This window comes from Chiloscyllium plagiosum, unplaced genomic scaffold, assembly GCF_037043375.1.
Source record: "Chiloscyllium plagiosum isolate Xiang-an unplaced genomic scaffold, Cpla_swu_hap1 HiC_scaffold_7, whole genome shotgun sequence".
NCBI classification, from domain to species: Eukaryota; Metazoa; Chordata; class Chondrichthyes; order Orectolobiformes; family Hemiscylliidae; genus Chiloscyllium; species Chiloscyllium plagiosum.
Genome location: NW_028270145.1, coordinates 96,303,998 through 96,325,663, shown reverse-complemented (window position 1 = coordinate 96,325,663; position 21,666 = coordinate 96,303,998). Strand labels below are relative to the sequence as shown.

Sequence of the window (21,666 nt, the reverse complement as noted above, 5' to 3'; positions counted from 1 at the left end):
AGAGAGAGAGATACGGTGGGGGTGGAGTGTGAGAGACAGGTTGGGGGAGGAGAGAGAGAGAGAGACGGGTTGGGGGAGGAAGAGAGAGATACGGGTTGGGGGGGGAGAAGAGAAAGAGACGGGGTGGGGGGGGAAGAGAGAGAGAGAGACAGGGTGGAGGAGAAAGAGATACGGGGTGGGGGGGGGGGGAAGAGAGAGGCAGGTTGGGGGGGGAAGAGAGGCGGGGGGTGGGGGGGAAGGAAGAGAGAGACAGGGTGGGGCGGGGGGAAGGAAGAGAGAGACGGAGTTGGGGGAAGGGAGAGTGACGGAGGTGGGGGGGGGGGGGGGGGAAGGGACAGACAGGGTGGGGGGGGGGAGAAGGGAAAGAGACGGGGTGGTGGGGGGGGGAGAAGAGAGAGAGAGGGGGGGAGAGAGACAGGGGTGGAGTAGGAAGAAAGATGGCGGTGGGGGGGTGGAGGAAGAGAAGGGGGTTAGGGTGGAAGAGGGGGGTAGAGGGGAGAGTAGGGTGGAAGAGAGTGGGGTGGAGCGAGGGGGTGAGAGGGGTGGCAGCAAGGGGTGGTGAGGGGTGAGGAGGGACAGCTAGGTTCGGCAAGGTGGGGGTGAGTGGGGTAGTTCGGTGAAGAGGGCGGGGGGGGAGAGAAGAGCAAGGGCAAAGGGGGGGGAGGGGGGAAAGAGAGATTAATTAAACAAGTGTATGAGTTAGTTTTAACCAGCAAATATAATATTGGCTTTCAATTTATCAGATCACTGATGTTTTTTCTCCACTTGATAACTGGAAACATCCATAGCTTGAAAAATGCTTTTGGGTTCAAGACTGGCAGTTTTGCATAAATATTTGCTAGGGCCGATATGTAAAACTGTTGCTCCTTATAAAAAAAAAAGTTTGTTTAAATACCGAAGGGATCATTTAAAGCTGAGAAAGTCTACATTCTGTTGAAGGCTCAGGAAAGAAGCTGGCAGATCTTCAGAACTGGGAATTAATGCATCTGTTAAACCTATTATGTGATAGAGAAGGGCATTTCCCCTTGGTGAGAGTACAGGAAAGGACTGATGAGAAAATAATATGATTATATTTTGCAATTTCGAAATCTTTCAGCTTATGTCATAAGTAAATAATTGGGCTATTCTATTTTATCTTAACTTTTTATACAATAAACTTCTGGTTTATTGTTAAAACCAAACCGGCAGCATTCTTTATTTAAGGAATGAAAGAGCACTTCATTAAAATAAAAAAATATCAAAATGTGATCCATCAAGGAAGATTTCAGTCTGGGATCGGACTTGCCGGTAATGGTATTAGCTGGGCTCATAATTCACCTGAAGTGAACTGACCAGTTTCATTCATAACATTCAGCTGAGGTCATCAGTAATCCCATTTATTTCATGATTTCCTTGTTTTTAAATTCCATGGGCAGAATTTACCCTTTTCTGATGGGAGGTGAGCAACATGGAGAATGCTGAGAATAATGACATCAGATTCTCTATGTTGAAAAATCTTTTTCCAATGTTCTCCTTAAGCTTTAAATGGTGACTTCAGCACCTTGTCATTGAGTAGCAACCAGCTTGCCTTATTTATATGTCGCTTTTTAATATTCTCTCGCCTTTACTGACAAACTAGATGACGCAAATTCCCAACACGTGAATCAAGGTGCGCGACCTATGGTACACACTGAGCTTCAATTGTGGAGAGAGTATATATTTGTAGATGTGGTGCCATTCAACAAGGCTGCTTTGCCATGATGGTGTCAAACTTCAAATGTTGTTGGAGCTACATGCAAGTGGGGAGTATTCCATTACAGGCTTTAGGAAGACAGGAAGTGAGTTACTTGTTGCAGGCTTCATAGCCTCTGACCTGCTCTTGTAGCTACAAAAGTTATGTGTCCAGTTCAATTCAGTTCTGGTCAAAGGTAACTTCCAAGACATTGATAGTCAGGCGTTCAGGGATGGTTATGCCTAAGTATCAAAGACAAAGGTTAACATTCTCTCTTGTGGGAGATGGTCATTGCTTGGCATCGTGTGGCATGAATGTTATTTGTCAGCTCTTATTTGGATATTGTCCAGGTCTTGCTGCATTTGGCTTCAGTATTTGAGGAACCATGAATGGTTCTGAACATTGTGTAATCGTCAGTAAACATATCAACCTCTGACATTATGCTAGAGGGGAGGTCATTGTTGAAGCTGGTGCAGAAGGTTGTGCTGAGGATATTTCTGTAGAAAACTCCTACAGAGATAGAAAATAGACAAAGATAATAGGTGCAGGAGTAGGCCATCCGGCCCTTCAAGACAGCACCACCATTCATTATGATCATTGCTGATCATCCACAAACAATATCCTGTTCCTGCCATATCCCCATAACCCTTGATTCCACTATCTTTCAAGACTCTATCCACCTCTTTCTTGAAAGTATCCAGCGACTTGGCCACCACTGTCTTCTGGGGCACAGCATTCCATATATCCACCATTCTCTGGGTGAAGAAGTTTCTCCTCAACTCTGTTCTAAGTGGCCTTCCCCCTTATTTTTAAACCGTGTCCTCCGATTCTGGACTCACCTATCAGCAGAAACATGCTTCCTGCCTCCAGAGTGTCCAATCCTTTATTAATCTTATACGTCTCAATCAGATCCCCTCTCATCCTTCTAAGCTCAAGTGTATACAAGCCCAGTCGCTCCAATCTTCAACATATGATAGTCCCGCCATTCTGGGAATTGACCTCGTGCACGCTGAACTCCCTCAATAGCCAGAATGCCGTTCCTCAAATTTGGAGGCCAAAACTGCACACAATACCCAAAGTGCAGTCTCACCAGGGCCCTGTACAGCTGCAGAAGGATCTCTTTGTTCCTATACTCAATTCCTCTTGTTGTGAAGACCAGCTTGCCATTAGTTTTCTTCACTGCCTGCTGTACCTGCATGCTGCTAGCTTTCATTGACTGATGTACAAGAACACCTAGATCTCATTGTACTTCCCCTTTACCTAAATTGACTCCATTTAGATATTTACCAGCCTTCCTGTTCTTGCCACCAAAGTGGAAAACCACACATTTATCCACATTAAACTGCATCTGCCATGCATCTAGCCCGTCTAAGTCACCATGTATTCTCATAACATTCTCCTCACATTTCACCCTGCCACCCAGCTTTGTGTCATCATCAAATTTGCTAATATTACTTTTAATACCTTCATCTATATCATTAATGTATACTGTAAACAGCTGCAGTCCCAGCACTGAACCTTATGGTACCCCACTGGTCACTGCCTGCCATTCCGAAAGATGTTCTTGACTGAATTGATTGTCTTGCAATACTACAACCATTGTCCATTATGCTAGGTATGACTCCAGCCTTGAAGAGAAGTTGCCAAAATATACTCTTTTTTGCTGAGTGAGGGTTGAAGTGGAATGTGTATACAGGGATGAGTCAGACATACTGACCTTATAAGCAAACCATCAAATAGGCAGGCAAGTGCTGAGTTGGGCTAGTTAGAAAGTGTACCCCAGCTACCTTGGATTTCAGCCCAGTTGTTTCAGATAATCTAGAAGATGCTGCAGCTCCCGACCATCAGTCAACACAATCCATGACTTCTTAAACCTTCTATGAAAACTCATGTCCCCCAACCATATTACTACAGCCGTTTATACACTCACATCCATTCACCCAATGTGAACAATGTTCATAACCAACAAGGTTTTTAACAATAATGGCAAGAATGGAAGACAGAATCTTTAAAAAGTCCAGCTTTGGAAGAAAAACTGATGATTCGACAACCATATAAAAGGTGTAACCTGGAAAGACCATTAAAGTATCAATAACAAGATGCTTCAAACATGTTACATCTCTTGGCAAAAGGAAACAAGTTAAGAAAAAAATATTTCTTTTAAATATGTTCAGAAAAGCAAAGTGAATAACTTACTGAAGTTCTCAAAACAGAACTCCCAGTTGAGCTATTGCTGTTATCAGTCTCAGCTCACAGCCTTAAAGATAAATTACAAACACCCCCTGCTATACTTTGAAATATCATGCAATCTTTTAAGTTCACCTGAAGTGGTAGACTAAAATCTCTAGTTAATGCTTCTTCTGAAAAATAGCACGCCTGAGAGCGTAGCATTCCCTCAGTACTATTCTACACAGTTCTGACTTTTGTGCTCAGTCTTCAAGGGGGTCTTGAATCCAGGACAACAATGTTACCAACAAAAGAAACTAGAACAAAAACACTTTGAATATACAACACAAAGTATTAGCTTTCCTATAAGTTTGATGCAGTCTGGGCTACAATTCCTGCATATTTGATCTTTTAAAAGTATCAATTTCATCATGTTTCTTGTATCTGATATGTGCCTCATGAACTTGAATGGTTCAAGCTACTCTAGGTTTATGGGTAAAACAATAAAAATGACACCAAGTTAGAGGATGTGCCCAAGAAGTTCAGGAAGAAAGAAACACCCCTAGAATGAACACAACAAAGACATTCAGAAAGACACCAATAGCTGACAGGAAATTAACACAAGGTAAGACCCATGGGATTGCATTCAGATTTGGGGGTCATACATTTTTCAATAAGGTCACTTCATAATCAATACTTTGAACTTATGCATATCACTTTTAATCCATGGTGAATTTATAACAGTACAAATAAAATAAACTTTTTAAAAAAGAAAAACTTGGTCACTTAGTAAAACAAAAACAGAAAATGTCGTGGATTCTGTCTTATTTGATGAGAGTTAGTAATCTCTTATTGAACATTTCAGTTTTATTGTGAACCTCGAAAATATCCTTCAGCTTTGGTTTATTAGTTGACCTACTCCTGCCCCGAAGATAGCTGTCCAAAGATCTAATTGAGACAACCTGCTGTTATAATTCAGGTTAATTTCTAATTCCATCCTTTGCTGTTCCCATTCTGCTTTCGATTTTGCTTCCTGTAGGCATAAGGTCTATTTGTGAAACAAATGCCCAAAGAGATCAGCTTCATTTACCTTTGGCAATGTTATCAGTTAGTTCACTGAACAGTGAATTTAATTACCAAGGTATACTATTTTACATAAGTATTTGAGCTGCAAGTACCTGAAGCAATCCTGGGATGATATCTGGAAGAAGCTGATGCAGAGACTCCTTGGAGATCCGCTCTGTCACTTTTGTTTGCATCTTAATGGCAGCTAGATTGATGGGGTAGTCAGCAGTCTGGATGATGGGGCAGAGCACTTTAATACATTGTTCAGGATGAATGGAGCTCGCCAATGTGGAAGCAGCTTCTTCAGCAGCTCTTACCACCTTCAAAATGGAAATATATAAGTTTACTGATGTAAATTGCAGAGAAATTTGCAAAATAAAAACATATATACAATTTATGCTGCATTTTACTGCCCAGTACTATTCAGGGATGCTAATTCCTAAACTGAGGTGAAAGGCATTTGTCAGAGTGCTTCCCATGATTATACAACTCCAGTTCAGTGCCCAGACCAACCAAGGCAGATGGCACAATTTGAAATTTTTTTTGAAAAATCTGGAAATAAAATTCTAATTATGACCATTAAGCCAACGTTGATTGTCATACAAATTCAGCTAATTCACAAATGTCTTTTGGGGAAAGAAATCTGCCATCCTTACCTGATCTGGCCGACATTTAACTCCAAATCCAAGGCAATTTGTTGACTCTTTAATGGCCTAACAATCCATTCAGTTTAACTGCTAAAAAGTCTCCAAAAGGTAATGTTAACTGCATAGTTTACCTGATATTGACTTGGTAAACTCAACCCTGTCAATCCTAGAAAGTCCTTCTTACTAACATCTTAGGGTCAGTGCCCAAGCTGGGAGAACTGTCTCAGACAACCCAACAGACACATGGAATCATTCCACAAAGTCCTAGAGAGCATTATCACGATCCCCAGATATGTCCTGATTAGATCAGTCCACATGGCACTGCATACAACTGCCACCTGCTTCAGAACTCACAATGTTATTTATTCATTCATAAGCCATCAGTAACTCTGCCAGTTTAGTACTTCTTATCCACTGCCCTCGAGGTGGTGATGGTGAGTTGCTTTTTTAAACTGCTGCACTCCACATGGTGCAGATACACCCATGGTGATCTGGACAGAGGTATGGATTAATCTGTTTAATACTTGGCCACACTTCCTGCATAACTATAGTTTTACCACAGTCATCTTCCATCTGTGTCTTACTCTAAGGTAAAGGGATGGTGTTGTGATAGTGTCTCAGAATCAGAGAATTGTTATGGAGCGAAAAGGAGGCCATTCAATCCATCATGCATGCACTGGTTCTATTTCCAAATGCCAATCTCGTACCTTCTCCCCATTTTGTTGCAGAGCATTTCTATCTAAATAACAATCTAAGGCCCTCTTCAATGCCTCATTTGAACCTGCCTCCACATTTTCAGACAGTATATTCTCCATACCCTAACTACACACCCTTTCTCACATCACCCTTGCTTCATCTCCACATCATTTTAAATCTATGCTCTCTTGTTCTTCTCTCTTTCATAAGTTGGAACAGCTTCTCCCGATCTATCCTATTCAGTCTGTTCATGATTTTGAAAGCCTCCATCAAATCTCTTCTCAGCCGCCTTCTCTCCAAAAGCAACAGTCCCAACTTGTTCAATCTATCTTCATAACTGAAACTTCTCATTCCTGGACCTATTCTTGTAAACTACATCTGCACAGTCATTAAAGGGTTCATACCTTTCCTATAATTTGGTGCATATAACTGTGCACAATACTCCAGTTGAAGTCTAATAGGTGTCTTACACAAATTCAACATCATCTCCCTACTCTTTTACTCTATACCCCTATTAATAAAGGTGAAAACACTGTACACTTTATTAACTATTCCCCACTCTCCTGCCATCTTCACCAAACTATTAATGCCAAGACCCAGGAAATGCTATGAAGCAATAGCTCCAAGGCAGATGGTAGAATTTCAATTCTAAAAAACCTGGAAATAAAAGTCTAATTATGACCGTTAACACAAAATCAATTGTTACAGAATCTCAGCTAATTCATTACTGTCCTTCTGGGAAAGAAGTGCTGAAATGGTGTGGCCTACATATGACTCCAGACCCATAGCAACATGGTCAACTCTTAAAAATCCTAGCAAGCCATTCAATCCAACCACTGAAAGTCTCCAAAAGGGAATGAAACCACATGCCCTACATGACATCAACCTAAGTACTTGAAACAACAATGGCAGACTCAACCTGGTCAATCCTGTAAAGTCCTCCTTACTGACACTGTTAGGCTAGTGCAGTTTTTGGGAGAGCAGTCTCAGACTAATTCAGCAACTTGACAGACTCGTGGAATCATACATTATAATGTCCTAGATCTCTGGCAAGATTCCATCCTAACAGCAGGACAGACCCAGAGAGGTGGTGACATATGATACTTCCTCATGAGAGTATTGTCATGGACGTCTTCAACAGTGACTCCAGAGCCCATGGCATTTCAAACAAAGGCAAGGAAGCCTCCTAATGATTACCATATGCCGCTTCAGCGTACTGGATACTAAAAAGTCTCTGGGCCCTAACAATATTCTGGCTACAGCACTGAAGAGCTGTTCTCAAGAACTTATTACACACCTAGCCAAGCTGTTCTAGTACAGTAACAACATTGTCACCTACTTGACAATGGGGGAAAACTACCCAGCTATATCCTGTAAACAAAAAGCACCACAAGTCAAACCTGACTAATTATCGACCCATCAGTTCTTTCTCAATCATGAGTAATTTGGTGGAAAGGGTCATCAACAGTGCTCTAAAGCAGCATTTGTTTAGGAATAAGCCATTCAGACATTGGCCCTGGCAGAACCCAAACACTCAGCTCCCAAAGTAATTGCAGCCCTCAAACTCATTTCAGCCTTGGATCAAACAGGCAGAAAAGATGAATTGCAAAGGGTGAGGTGAGTGGGACTACCCTTGACATCAAAATGGCACATAATTGAGTGCAGCATCGAGGGGCTCCAGTGAAAAGCAGTCACTGGGAATTAGGATAGAAACTCCTCTCTTGGTGTTATACCAAGCACAATGAAAGATGGCTGCAACTATTGAGGATCAGTGCTCTCAGCCCCTGAATACCACTGTAGGAGCTCCTCAGAATAATATCTGAAGCCTAACCATCTTCAGCCACTTTATCAAGTACCTTCCCTCCATAATAAGTTCAGAAGTGGAGATGTGCATTAATGATTGAACAATGTTCAGCACCATTCACATGACTCTGAAACTGAAACAGTTCATGTCCAAATGGAACAAGACTTGGGCAATATCCAGGTTTAAACTAATGCGTGGTAAGTATCCTCTGGACAACATAAATGCCAGATAATGACCATCCCGCACAAGAGAAAATCTAACCATCATATCTTGAAATTCAATGGCATTACCATTGCTGAACACTCCACTACCAACATCCTGGGGTTACAAATGATCACAAGCTAAACTGCATGAGCTATATAAAGACTGAATACAAAAAATGGCTGGAGACTAGGAATACCTCAGTAAATAACTCACCTCATGACTCCCTAAAGTTTGTCCATTATCTACAAGGCACAAATCAGGGTTGTGATTCATTACTTGACACTTGCTTGGATGACTGCAACTCTGATAACGTTCAGGAGTTTTGACACCATCCACAACAAAGCTGTCTGCATGACTGGCACCATATACTCAATTACACATTCCCTCACACACAGTAGCAGTAGTATATACAATCTAAAATTCTTTGACAACACTTTCCAAACAAATGACCAGTACCATCTGGAATGACAAGGGCAGCAGATACACACAAATTGCAAATTCCACTCCAAGCCATTCATCACCTTGACTTGGAAATATAATTGCTATTTTTTCAGTATGGTTGGGTCAAAATCCTGGATCTTCATACTTAACACACACTGGGTCTCAAAATGATCTGCAGTGGTTCAAGGCAGCAACTCACCACCACCTATTCAAGGGGAACTAGGAATAGGCAAAAAATGCTGGTCTAGACAATGAAGCCCACATCTCCTGGGCTCCTTGCAGAAGTAGAAATATTGAATCAGTAATTTGCCACTCGTGATAAATGGCAATCCATTCACTGTGACTGAGTTTCCATGAAAACTAAACCATTATTGTAGTAAATTTCTTCCATCCACTGGCAAGCTAAGGTGAGACTTTAGTAGAAGAGGGGCCATAATAAACTTTGAAGTCCATGTTTCATGTCTGATTATAATCACAGGATAATCAATAGTAATTCTCTAGTAAGTTCTAGACCAGTGTATAACACTTACTTGAAAATTTGTTAGGAAATTCTTTGAACAAAAGCCAAATAATCACAACAGTGTGCCACAAATTCTGCATACAGCAGCTTAGGGAAGATTTTGGTCATTTAACAATGTCATAATAATGGCAGACAGCTATGACCAACCAAATCTATACCAGCTCAAACCTGAAACAAATTATCATGCAGAAATATGTTCAAACATTAAACAGATAAATATATATGCACTATAAAAGTGCATGAACACAGATCATTTAATTGAGAGAAACTGCAAGTTGAAGTGCTTTTCAGAAAATAAAAAGTTACTTAGACATTAATTGCAGATAATAAACACAACCGCTGCATGTTGGAAAGAATGTGTGTTGGGGGGGGGGGGGGTGGTGGTCAATTTCATATTGCAGAAAAGGAGATACTGGAGGTCTTTAAACACATAACGAAAGAAAGATAAATCTCCAAGATCTGATTAGGTGCGGGGGGGGTTGGGGGGCGTCAAACAAAAAACCCAGCAGCTTGCTCATGACCTTCAGACAACATTGCATCTGTTATGCAACAATGCTAATAAATGTGACTACAAAATGAAAACGTGTTCACTGAAGTCAATAAAATGCTGTATTTTCACCTTTATGTTACTGGCAAAAAGTAAACTATAAGCTCAGAATACTTTAAGATTTGATTTGAACTTCTATATAATCATTCATCTCAATATACTTTATGTTTGAAAAGACAACAGATACACAAGGCATGGGAGAAAAAGTAAGAGTTTTGGTTGACCCACCATCTGGTTTAGCAAGTTCACCTTCGCACAAAAAATGAAAATAATCTAAAACTAGTATGCTCCAGTAATTGATCTAATCATGGCCTCATACTTTAAAAAACACACAAAGGTTTGAAGTCCAAACTAAATGCAAGTTACGTAGTTATTGTGGATGCAATACAGGTACAATGTCTCAAATCTGGCCCTCTGAAAAATAGTGGTGACTGAAAACCAGGTTTGCTTTTCAAGTGTGGCATCCAGGAACCTTAGGTGTGATTAGCTGAATGGAACAAATTACAGGCTCCTTCGCAGATTGCTGCAGTGGTGCGCCAAGTAGGGATCCACTTTGAGAACCAGTGGATAGAGCGACCCTTGAACCCACATGGCCCAGACTTGTAAATATTTGGGGAATTGTACCTCCCTGCACAACTGATGTCTTTCATTTTTCTCCAATGCTCCACTCACCCAAAATAAAGACATTTTTAAAATTGTCGTATACAGAAGAAACATTCAAACAAATAGAATTCTTAATGGGCCTGACAGGGTAAATGTTGAGAGAAGTGCCCCCTCATGGGAGAATCTAGAACCAGAGGGCACAGCATCAAAATAAAAGGGTGTCAATTTAAGATTGAGATGAGGAATTTATTCTCTCAGAGGGTCAAGAATCTCTGGAAATTCTTGTCACAGAGAGCAGTGGAGACAGAGTGTTTGTGTGTACTGAAGGCTGAGAGAGAAAAAATTCTTGATCAGTCCGGAAATCAAGGGTTATGGAGAAAGGGCAGGAAAGTGGATACGAGAAATGTCAGATCAGTCATGAACCTGTTAAATAGCAGAGCAGGCTTGAGGTACAGAATGTTCTACTCCTGCTCTGATTTCTTAAGAACATAAAGCAAGTTCAGGAGTAGGAGTGTGGGAGGAAAATGATACAACATGATCAGAGATTACCTTACCGTGATTGATATAATGGGACAAGTAAGGCCACAAAAATGACAAGAGTCAAGATGATTTTGCATATGGACTGGGTTTACCTGAGCATAAAACATTTGAATAAAATTTAAGTCAATTATGTAAAGTAATATGTACAAGAAGGTCCACAACAAAGCTTTCTGTGTGATCTATATCTCTTTTTTATCAACCATTTTGCAACACTGAAATTAAGTTTAAAATGCATTTAAGCATCGCATTTCACCCTTTTAGGTGAATCAAGGATTATAATTTTATACTTCAGATTGGTGTGACCATTTCCTGTTCCCATGTTTCGATGTTACTAACAAATTAATTAGCCTAGCTAAAGTATGACCTAGCAGAAATTAAAAATATTAGCCCCTGTCACACTAATCATGACAATAAAATACTTTTCCTAATCCATTATTTCCGTTTTATTTTTCTTGTCTGTGTAACAAATGTTGGCTTCACTAAACAACCTAAGACATTTTGGGTCTGAATTATAATTGGAGAGGCAAGAGCAAACTAAGGGATAATTTTAAGAAAAAAATATTCACTCTAAAGTCGACTCAGTAGCTTAAATTTCTCCTGATACCTACAGTTCACCAATCCTGTCAATTCTCTGTTCTACGTTCTTTACGATTTAAATGTCTTTGTAAATATAGGACCCATAACTACACAATATATTAAATAAAATGTAAATCGCTATCTACTAATGTGAAGGCCATAGTACTACTATGGAGAAATTCCATGATCTTGAGTTAGTGTCAACGAAGAAACAGTAACATATTCTCAAGTCGTATGGCATACATCCTGAAGATAATGATGACCAATGCACCTACTACCTCTGTCTTTCTCAGCAGTGGAGGGTGTAGTTTCAGGAAATGCAATCAATGAGACATTGAAGAGTTGCCGCCGTGCATTGTGAAATCGATATACAGAAGGTGGGAAGCATGGATGTTCTTAGCCTTTATTCAGGCTATGACATTTCCTTCAGTACTTTTTGCCTGAGCATTTGTAAGACGGAAATTGCATTTTCTGTATCTCTTATTCAATGCAAATAGTCACCATTTTCTCCAAAAAGACACCTGACAGATACAGAGGTACACTTCACAGAAAAATGTTTAATATCAATTTCAAAAATAAATTTATTGAAAAAATTGGTAAGTGTCTTTTCATACAGTATATAAAAAGATTCAGTTACAAAGATATGAAACCTAACTCACCTCTTTATGGGAATCTTTATGTGCTTCTAGTGTTTTCATAATTGTTAGTTCTGCGTAGTTTTTAAACCTTGCTGGTTGATTACGTAGAATTTCCCGTAGAACTCTTAAGGCTAATGCTCTAATGGAATGCTTAAGACAGGATTAAAACATATTTTGTAAATACACTTATAAATTGTACTCTTACTGCATCTAAACAAATCCTTTCCAGAGTTTCAGTTCACATCACAGACTACTTCATCAAAATCAGCATGAAAAAAAATGTCATGGTGAGAAAGTATAACCTTCTGAAGTTGCACTTGTGGTGGTTTGAAAGTAATACTTAATGCTAGGAAATTTTCTCTTATTGAGCAATTGTGAATTTGTTAACTGTTTACTAGTTGTAGTAGTTTACATGGCGTAGTAAGACAGCTTACTACGCCATGAACAATTGGCATGCTGTCCCAGTAAAGGACTTAGAATATGATAAAGTCCAATTAATTATTTTATGTGACACCCTGACATTAAGTTTCCATTAATGCCAGATGCAACTGCTCACATAGACATATTAACAAATTAACAATCATATTAAATTAGAGTTTATAAAAAGTATCAAAGGTCAACAGCACCTTTCCTGCCCTTTTTGCTACACTTTGGTTTTCTTTCAATGACTTGCAATTAATAGGATTGCACTGTAATGCAATTTTTTTTGATTGAATGCAGAGCTGTTCACATTGAGAATGTCAACATATTTCAAAGGTTCATAGTCTGCTTCTGTAGGTTTTCATTTTCCTTTGAACAGGATTTCACCCACTACCAAATTCAATTAACAGGTCCCTTTATCATGTCCTTTCTTCGGTTTTCATCTCTTACTCTTCTCAAAACCGCAATATAGTTGCTCTTGTCATCCTCCATCCCGCCAGCTCCGATATTCATCAGAAGATTCCATTAACACATCTTCGTCCCTCCCCTTTTAGCAACCTGTAGTCTCTCCATTATGTCCTTGTCTATTCCTCAAACCTCTCCCCTTTGTGTGCAAGTGAAGGTGTCCTCCTTTCTTCTTTCAGTCCAAGGCCCAAAACATAGTCTCCAGATCAGGCAGCAATTTATTCGCATTTTCAACATAATATACTATAGTTGCTGCTCATGACGTGGTCAGGTCTATACTGGGGAGAACAAATGCTGACTGGGTGGCCATTTTGCAAAACAGCACCATTCAGTCCATAACGCTGACCTTATAGACGTTTATAAAATCATGAGGGATATAGATAAGGTGAATAGCAAAGCTCTCTTTTTAGGGTAAGGGAATTCAGAACGAGTGGGCCTTGGTTTAAGGTGAGATGAGAAAGATTTAGAATGGACATGATGAGTAACGTTTTCACACAGAAGGTGGTTTGTATGTAGAATGACTGCCAAAGGAAGTGATAGATACAGATACAGTTACAACACTTAAAAGGACATTTGGACAGCTATATGAATAGGAAATGAATAGGAAATAGGGAAATAGGCCAAACGAAGGCAAGCAGGACTAGTTTAGTTTGGGAAACTTGGTCAGTATTGCCAAGTTGGACCGAAGGGTGTGATTCCTTGCTTTATGACTCTAAATTGATCTTGAGCTTCTAGTTGTCTACCACCTTGCCCCCACTGTTATTACAGATTTGTTCTCAATGCTGATAACAGGTCATTACTAAGAACGTGAATGTTTTCTCTCTCCACAGATTTGAGAAATTCCAACATTGTCTACTTTTAATTTCTAGCATCTACAATATTTCACTTTTTTGCAACTTTCTTTTTTTGAATTCTATTTTAAACTGACAACGATGAACAAGGTTAGTTCTGAGATGGGACAAGAATTTTGTAAATTTTAATGAACCGAAGAAATGTTTTACTGAAAACTTCAGAGATTCCACATTAAATACAGCAGGTTCCTGAATGAGTCTAATCCTGCTAAATTGGAAATAGTGAGCAAGCAATGCAGTTGTTTTATAACAATATAAACAACACTTATTACTGTTGCAAAATACCATTAGTGCTTTGGGTAAATAAACAATTCTCACCCTCTGAGCTCTGAAGATTTACTTACATCTTTGTCACCTAGGGTTTCTAGAAGCAAAAGTAGAATAGTCTTGAAGTGCTCATCCCACACCCCTAGAGTATCCTCCCTGGTTATTTTTAGAAGTTCCAGTAGCGCTGCCTTCCGTTCTTCAACTCGCTCATTGTGATTGGATAGTTCTTTCAGAAGGTCAGCAACCAAATCTGAATGATCAATGGGAACTGACAGCAAAAGAAAGAGAAAAAAAAATATTCATAAGATCTTTAATGATATCCATTACATTTGGCCAAAAAGGCTGCAGCCTATGAGAATGAATACTAAAACACACCTTGCTCGATTCAGACATTAAAGACATGATACATACAGCTATACATCAAGAACAGGTTTTCTGATAGGATTTCTAACATAAGGTTTGCTACTTGTGAGAGTTATAACTGCATACTATTTTACAACATATTTCTTGAGATGTGTTATGAACATAATTTGCAATATATTGTAAACCTATCAAAGATAAGCAAGTTTGATGTGCCAACACTCTGAATTACAGCCAAGTAAAAATTATAAATACAAACTCTCGTCACTCCTTCCAAAAAGATTTAAAATTTGACAAATATGCAAGCAATTAACAAATGAAGCAATCTGATATTATGGATACGACGTAGGAGACCATCTGAACTAGCATGCCTTTGGTAAAGCAACCCAAGCACCACACTCCCCTATTCATTCCCCATATTCCAGCTTAGAGTCAGAAAGAACACAGCTTAGAAACAGTATGGCTAATGTTCAGTGAGCAGGGAGGGGAATGGAATCAGAGGCTAGTGAACAGAGCTTGCAACATGGTTTCAGTTTTTGTGTTTGTCCAATAATGACTACAAGCCAAGCAGAATGATAATCCTGATGAAATAGAGCGGCTGGTGACAGTTGCGTTAAGTAAACCATGGTAAAATAAATCACGAATTATTATCAACAGGTGGTGGTCATTTGGCCTAAATATCTCTGTATGAAAGACTTCTTGTATTACTTAAAAGTCAGATTGCAATTTTGATCCTAAAAATAGTTCAACAACCAAATTTAGCATAAGTGAAATTTGTACATTTACAAAAAACACATTTATGTGCAGATATTATCTATCTTATGAAATATTAAATATATAGACAGCATTTTATTTACACAGAAATGTGAAATGCATTTAAGCACATGAAATATGCTAAATATGAAGCTTCTCCATCACATCAACATTTCCATCATGTCTGATTAATATCAGTAGGTCTCCAATAATTCTTCAAAATAGCTGATTATTTGAAATAGCTCAACTTGGAATATGAACCGCCAGTACAATTTATAATAAAAGAGGAAAAGATTTAATTTCTTAAGAATACTTGGGAAGTACAGACTTTTTTAGATTTAGATTAGATTACCTACAGTGTGGAAACAGGCCCTTCGGCCCAACAAGTCCACACCGACCCGCCGAAGCGCAACTTACCCATACCCCTACACCTAACACTACGGGCAATTTAGCCTGGCCAATTCACCTGACCAGCACATCTTTGGACTGTGGGAGGAAACCGGAGCACCCAGAGGAAACCCACGCAGACACGGGGAGAATGTGCAAACTCCACACAGTCAGTCGCCTGAGGCAGGATTTGAACCCAGGTCTCTGGTGCTGTGAGGCAGCAGTGCTAACCACTGTGCCACCATGCCGCCCCACTTGTTTAGCCTAATGTCAGTATTGGGGAGTATACTATTATCGACGATAAACACACAGATTATTGTATATTGAGAAAAAATTAATTTACTGTCGACAAATCAATTTCCTCACTGCTTCCCCAGTCTCTTAAATACTTGAAGAAAAATATTCAATTTCTTGATAGCGTAATTTCACTTCATAATCAGCATATTTCATGTGCTTAAAAGCATTTCACACTCCCATGTAAAAAAAGCTGTCTATATATTTAATATTTCATAAGATAGATAATATCTGCATATAAATGTATTTTTTGTAAATGTACAAATTTCACTTATGCTAAATTTGGTTGTTGAGCACATATAAACCCTTGTGTGACACTACCACGATTTTTCTCTGAGTTGGACTACCTTTGGCAGCAAGATTGGCTGGGATGCCAGACAAAGTGTAGTGCAAAAGAGTCCTCGCTAATAGAATAGATAAAGGAGAACTTTGATCACTGGCTGTATAGTGGAAGAAGGCTGTGGGAACAAGGTGGTCTGAGTCATCATGATTTAATATATCAATGAAATCAGAAGACTAACCTGTCAGCAGAATTAGACAGTGACACTGTCCACAGAGCTTCATGTTGAAAAAGTGTCAGGCTTTGAACATTTGCTAAGTTTAGTGTCAATGGACAACTGGAGGCTGAGGGCAGTGACCCTGAGAGTCTTAGATCTAGAATCTGCACACAGCTGACAGATGCACAAATGTCAATGAATACCATTGATGGTGTACCTGCACCTTTGGGCAGCAGCATCTGTGACTGACTGGTCCTCTGCAGGATATCTTCCACATCACAAACAGGGAAAGCATTAGAAGAAGTGCCCTAAAAAAAAAGCCTGCTCACTTTTCCTCCTGGGGAACCATATCTTGCGGAGTTATTACCTTTATGTTAAAAGAAACCTTGAAATTTTGCCATTTGTTGAAGATATTAAAACAAAGCAAATCCTGCACTTTGAATCATTGGGTGCTTTGCAGCACATGTCCAAACAATCTGCAGGTTGACAATTGGCATGTTAAGTTGCATGAAGATATATTGCAGAAATTCTCATTCCTGAGTGGATATTATTTTTGAATCAAGGGATAGTTGCAATGAAGACTATTCAGCATTTGTTTTAGTAATTTTCAGTTCCTGAGAATCAGCTTTAACTACAAATCACAACTGTACCCAGGAACACTTAGAGCATCCTTAAAATAAAATTTCATTCCATGTCTACAAAACAAGCTGTCAGTTTTTAGCACGATTCTTAATTACACAGTTTGAGAACATTCAATCCAAAATTGCTTATAATCATCGCTATGCAATCTTGACATTCATCCCAGGGAAGTGATTCATCAAGGTTTCTTATCTACACACTTCACTGATTTTCCAAACCATTCACTGATCCCCACTGTAGCTTATTCAGTCAGTTGTCACCTGAGTGTAGACTTCATGTACTTTTGCACATAAGAACATAAAGAAATCATGAATCAAATCACTGAATCCATCAAACCTATTTGTTCTACAGATCATGTACAACATGTTCTCTAGTAAATATCATCCAACCCATTCATTGATAAGATACCTTGCCTGGCACATTTTCATGGTGTCAGAATTCAGGAACTGTTGCATTTTACACATATTTAATCAACCAACAGTACATAATTTCACCAATAGTATTCTGTAATCAAATATTTTAAAGATTTGATCAACACAGCTTCAGCCATGAGTAATGTACCCACTATTCTGTGGGAAAACAATATTGTAACCTCTAGTCTGGCTTTGGGCATATTGTTTGAAGACTATAAAAGAAATTAAGCACGCAAGAGGCTTAAATAAACAATTAATTGCATTATTACCTGATCGAGGAACTGTTGCAAGTAATTAGTGAGCATTTATTAGCACATACTGCATTCATTAAAAAGTCACTATAGCACTAAGTATATTACAACATTTATTCATGTATTGAACATCTCTAATAAAGAAATATACATGCCCAGAATTCCTAACATTTTTTTTCCACAGGACATGGGCATTACTGGCAAGACCAAAATTTGTTTTCTATCTCCAACTGTCTTTGAACTTGTAAGGTCATTTCAGAGGGCATTTAAGACTTAACCACATTGTTATGGTTCTGAAATCACATGCAGGCCACATCAGATACGGACAATGAATTTGGTATATAGACCTTTTTTTAACAGGAGAGTCTTACCATCACGGAATTGTTCCATATCATCATCAAACATAGCTTCTTTGAGTGCTGTCTTGTCAAACACATTGATTGTATCTGAATAGTTATATGGATTGTATTCTCTAGTGCGAGGTCCAGAGAAAGACCGGGGTGGTGGAGTGTTAAGTAAAGATGTTTTGTTGTCAAGTGCAGTTCTTCCTCCTTCTACAGGTTCACCACCTCCACGGATGTCAGAGGATGGCGATGCAATTCCTCCATCCCTTGATACCTTTAACAAAATGATATACAAATCATTTTAAATATTCAAAACATAATTTAACATTATATAAAAAATACAGTTCTCAAAGAGTAGTATGATAACCAGGTTAGCTCACACAAATTAATTATGGAGTCAGTTACTGCAACAAGAAAGGATATCTTCTTTGGAGGGTCTTCAAATGAGGCTTCATTGGGAGAGATTAAGGATAGAAAGGGATCAGTGACATTGCTGGGAATATATTAAAAAGGACCCAAATACTCAGTGGGCAATAGAGGAACATAATGCAATGAATTGTCCATGTTTACGTTGCATTAATAATGTTAAGATGATATCATATGTTGACATTCACACAGTGACCACAACACCAAATGTTTTAAATGCAAGATTTGTTAAATTTGAAAATGAAAAAGATGATCTGCAAACAGCAGTTGTGAATTGGAGGAGGCAGATCATATTAAAATAAAGCAAGATCTGGCCAAAATAAGCTGGGAACAGATACTTCTGGGAAAATCTACAGGAACGTATGAGCACCAAGCTCAGACAGTCCAAGATGTATGTGAGTATGCAGGACCAGGTAAGAAAGAAAAGAGAGGCTTTCAGCATTTACAAAAAGAGCAAATTAACAAAGGCCCTAGTGGAGTAGAGAAAGTCCAATGGGGAACTTAAAGCAATTAGAAGACCAAAGAAGGAGCATGTAAAAAAAAACGGTATGTAAGATTAGGGAGCATTAAGGAGACGAGAGTAACTAGGGAAAGCCTATTAGGAACCAAGTGGCAATTTGGGTATGGAACCAACAGATGCTGGTTAAACAAGTACTTCACATCTGTCTTCACTGTGAAGTAGAAGGATGCAGGGAATTGGGGAAAAGGGATTATGAGATTCTTGCACAGATTGACATCGAGAATGCAGAGCAGTTGGAAGTTTTGATGAGCTTAAAATTGGATGGATCAGCCTGCATCCCAGGCAGTTGAGGTAGGCAAAAGTGGAAATTACAGGGGCTGTGATCAAATTATTAATTCCACTCTAGTCACAGGGGAGGTGCCAGAGGACTGAAGGTTAGTTATTGTGGTTCCACTTGTTAAAAAGGGTGATAGAGAAAACCAGGGAATTACAGACCAGCGAGACCATTCAGGGGAACTATGGGAGAAAAGAGGAAAGGAGGAAACTAATCATTGTTGAGAGAGGCGTGAGTTGATTGGGGATAGTCAGTATAGTTTTGTCAGAAAGAGGTCACGCCTAACAAATTTAATTGAACTTTAAAGTGGTACTCAGGTGTGTAGATGAGGCTGGTAGGTATAGGGAATGCTGGATGCCAAGTGAAATTGAGGTTTTGGTCAAGAAAAAGAAGGAAGCACATGTCTGGTATAGACAGAATAAGTGTATGAAGACAGATGGTGTTTACTTCAGAGATAAATCAGGAGAGCAAAAAAGGTTCACGAGGTAGCTTTGGCAAACAGAGTTATGCGGATTCCAAAGGGACTCTACAAATACATCAAGGACTAAAGGGTAACTAGGGAGAGAACAGGGCCCCTTAAAGATCAGTATGATCTCCTAGTTTGGAATCGCAGGAGATGGGGGAGATACTAAATGAGTATTTTGTATCAGTGTTTATTGCGGAAAAGGATATGGAAGATATAGAACATGGGGAAATAAATAAATAGCAACAACCTGAAATATCCATATTACAGAGGTGGTGGTGCTGGATGGCTTAAAACGCAAATCCCTAGGACCTAATCAGGTGCATCATAGAACTTTGTGGGAAGCAATTGCTGAGCCCCTTGCTCTTTGTATTTGTATCATCGATAACCACAGGTGAGGCGCCCAAAGACAGGAGGTTGGCTAATGTGGTGCCACTACTTAAGAAAGGTGGTAAGAAAAAGCTAGGGAAATATAGACCGGTGAGCCTAACAACAAATTGTGCAAATTAATCGAACGAATCCTGAAGGACAGGATTTAAATATATTTGAAAAGGCAAAGGCTGATAAGGGATAGTCATCACGGCTATGTGCAAAGGAAGTCATGTCTCAATAAATTCATTGAGTTTTTTGAAGAAGTAACAAAGAGGATTGATGAGGGCAAAGTGGTGGATGCAATCCATATGGATTTCAGTGAGGCGCTTGATAAGGTTCCTCATGATAGATTGGTTAGCAAATTTAGATCACATGGAATACAGGGAGAACTAGACATTTGGATACAGAAGTGGCTCAAAGGTGGAAGACAGAGAGTAGTTATGGAGGATTGCTTTTTGGACTGGAGGCCTGTGACCAGCAGTGTGCCACAAGGTTGGGTGCTGGGTTCACTACTCTTTGTCATTTACATAAGTGATTTGGATGTGAATGTGGAGGTACGGTTACTAAGTGTGCAGATGATACCAAAATTGGAGGTGTCATGGACAGCAAAGGTGGTTACCTCAGAATACAATGGGATCTTGATCACATGGTCCAATGGGCGAAGACTGACAGACAGAGTGTAATTTAGATAAATATAAGGTGCTGCATTTTGGTAAAGCAAATCAGGGCAGGACTTTTACACTTAATAGTAAGGTCCTGGGGAGGGTTGCTGAATAAAGAGACCTAGGAGTGCAGGTTCATAGTTCCTTGAAAGTTCATAGTTCCTTTACCCAGAGAGTGGTGGGGGCCTGGAATGAGTTGCCTGTGGGAGTGGCAGAGTCAGAATCATTGGTGGCCTTTAAACGGCAATTGGATAGGTACATGGATAGGTGCTTAAGCTAGGACAAATGTTCGGCACAACATCGTGGGCCGAAGGGCCTGTTCTGTGCTGTATTGTTCTATGTTCTATGGAGTCGTAGGTGGATAGGATAGTGAAGGCAGTATTTGGTATGCTTTCCTTTATTGGTCAGAGCATTGAGCATAGGAGTTGGGAGGGCATGTTGCGGCTGTATAGAACGTTGGTTCAGCCACTTTTGGAATACTGCATGCAGTTCAGTTCTCTCTGCTACAGGAAGGATGTTGAAAGACTTGAAAGGGTTCAGAAAAGATTTTACCAGTGTTGGAGAGTTTGAGCTATAGTGAGAGGCTGAATATGCTGAGGCTATTTTCCCTGGAGTGTTGGAGGCTGAAGGGTGACCTTACAGAGGTTTATAAAATCATGAGGGGTAAACACACAAGGTCGAGAGTAGATTCCTGACGAAGGGCTTATGCTTGAAATGTTGATTCTCCTGCTCCTCGGATGCTGCCTGATCGGCTGTACTTTCCCAGCACCACACTCTCAACTCTGACCTCCAGCATCTGTAGTCCTCACTTTCTCCCAAATACACAAAGTTATTTCCCCAGGGTGAGGGA

The 21,666-nt window shown here is 39.6% G+C and overlaps 1 protein-coding gene across 1 annotated transcript in view; it reads right to left on the bottom strand.

Annotated features, from left to right (window-relative positions):
• clasp1a (cytoplasmic linker associated protein 1a) overlaps positions 1-21,666 on the bottom strand; it is a 240,737-nt gene that overhangs the window by 7,520 nt on the left and 211,551 nt on the right. Inside the window, exons 35-38 of the mRNA XM_087989318.1 lie at positions 18,127-18,373; positions 14,239-14,429; positions 12,180-12,308; positions 5,056-5,262 (exon numbers count right to left, since the gene is read on the bottom strand). Of these exons, the coding sequence (XP_087845444.1) occupies positions 5,056-5,262; positions 12,180-12,308; positions 14,239-14,429; positions 18,127-18,373 (774 nt within the window). The remainder of the gene's footprint in view (positions 1-5,055; positions 5,263-12,179; positions 12,309-14,238; positions 14,430-18,126; positions 18,374-21,666) is intronic.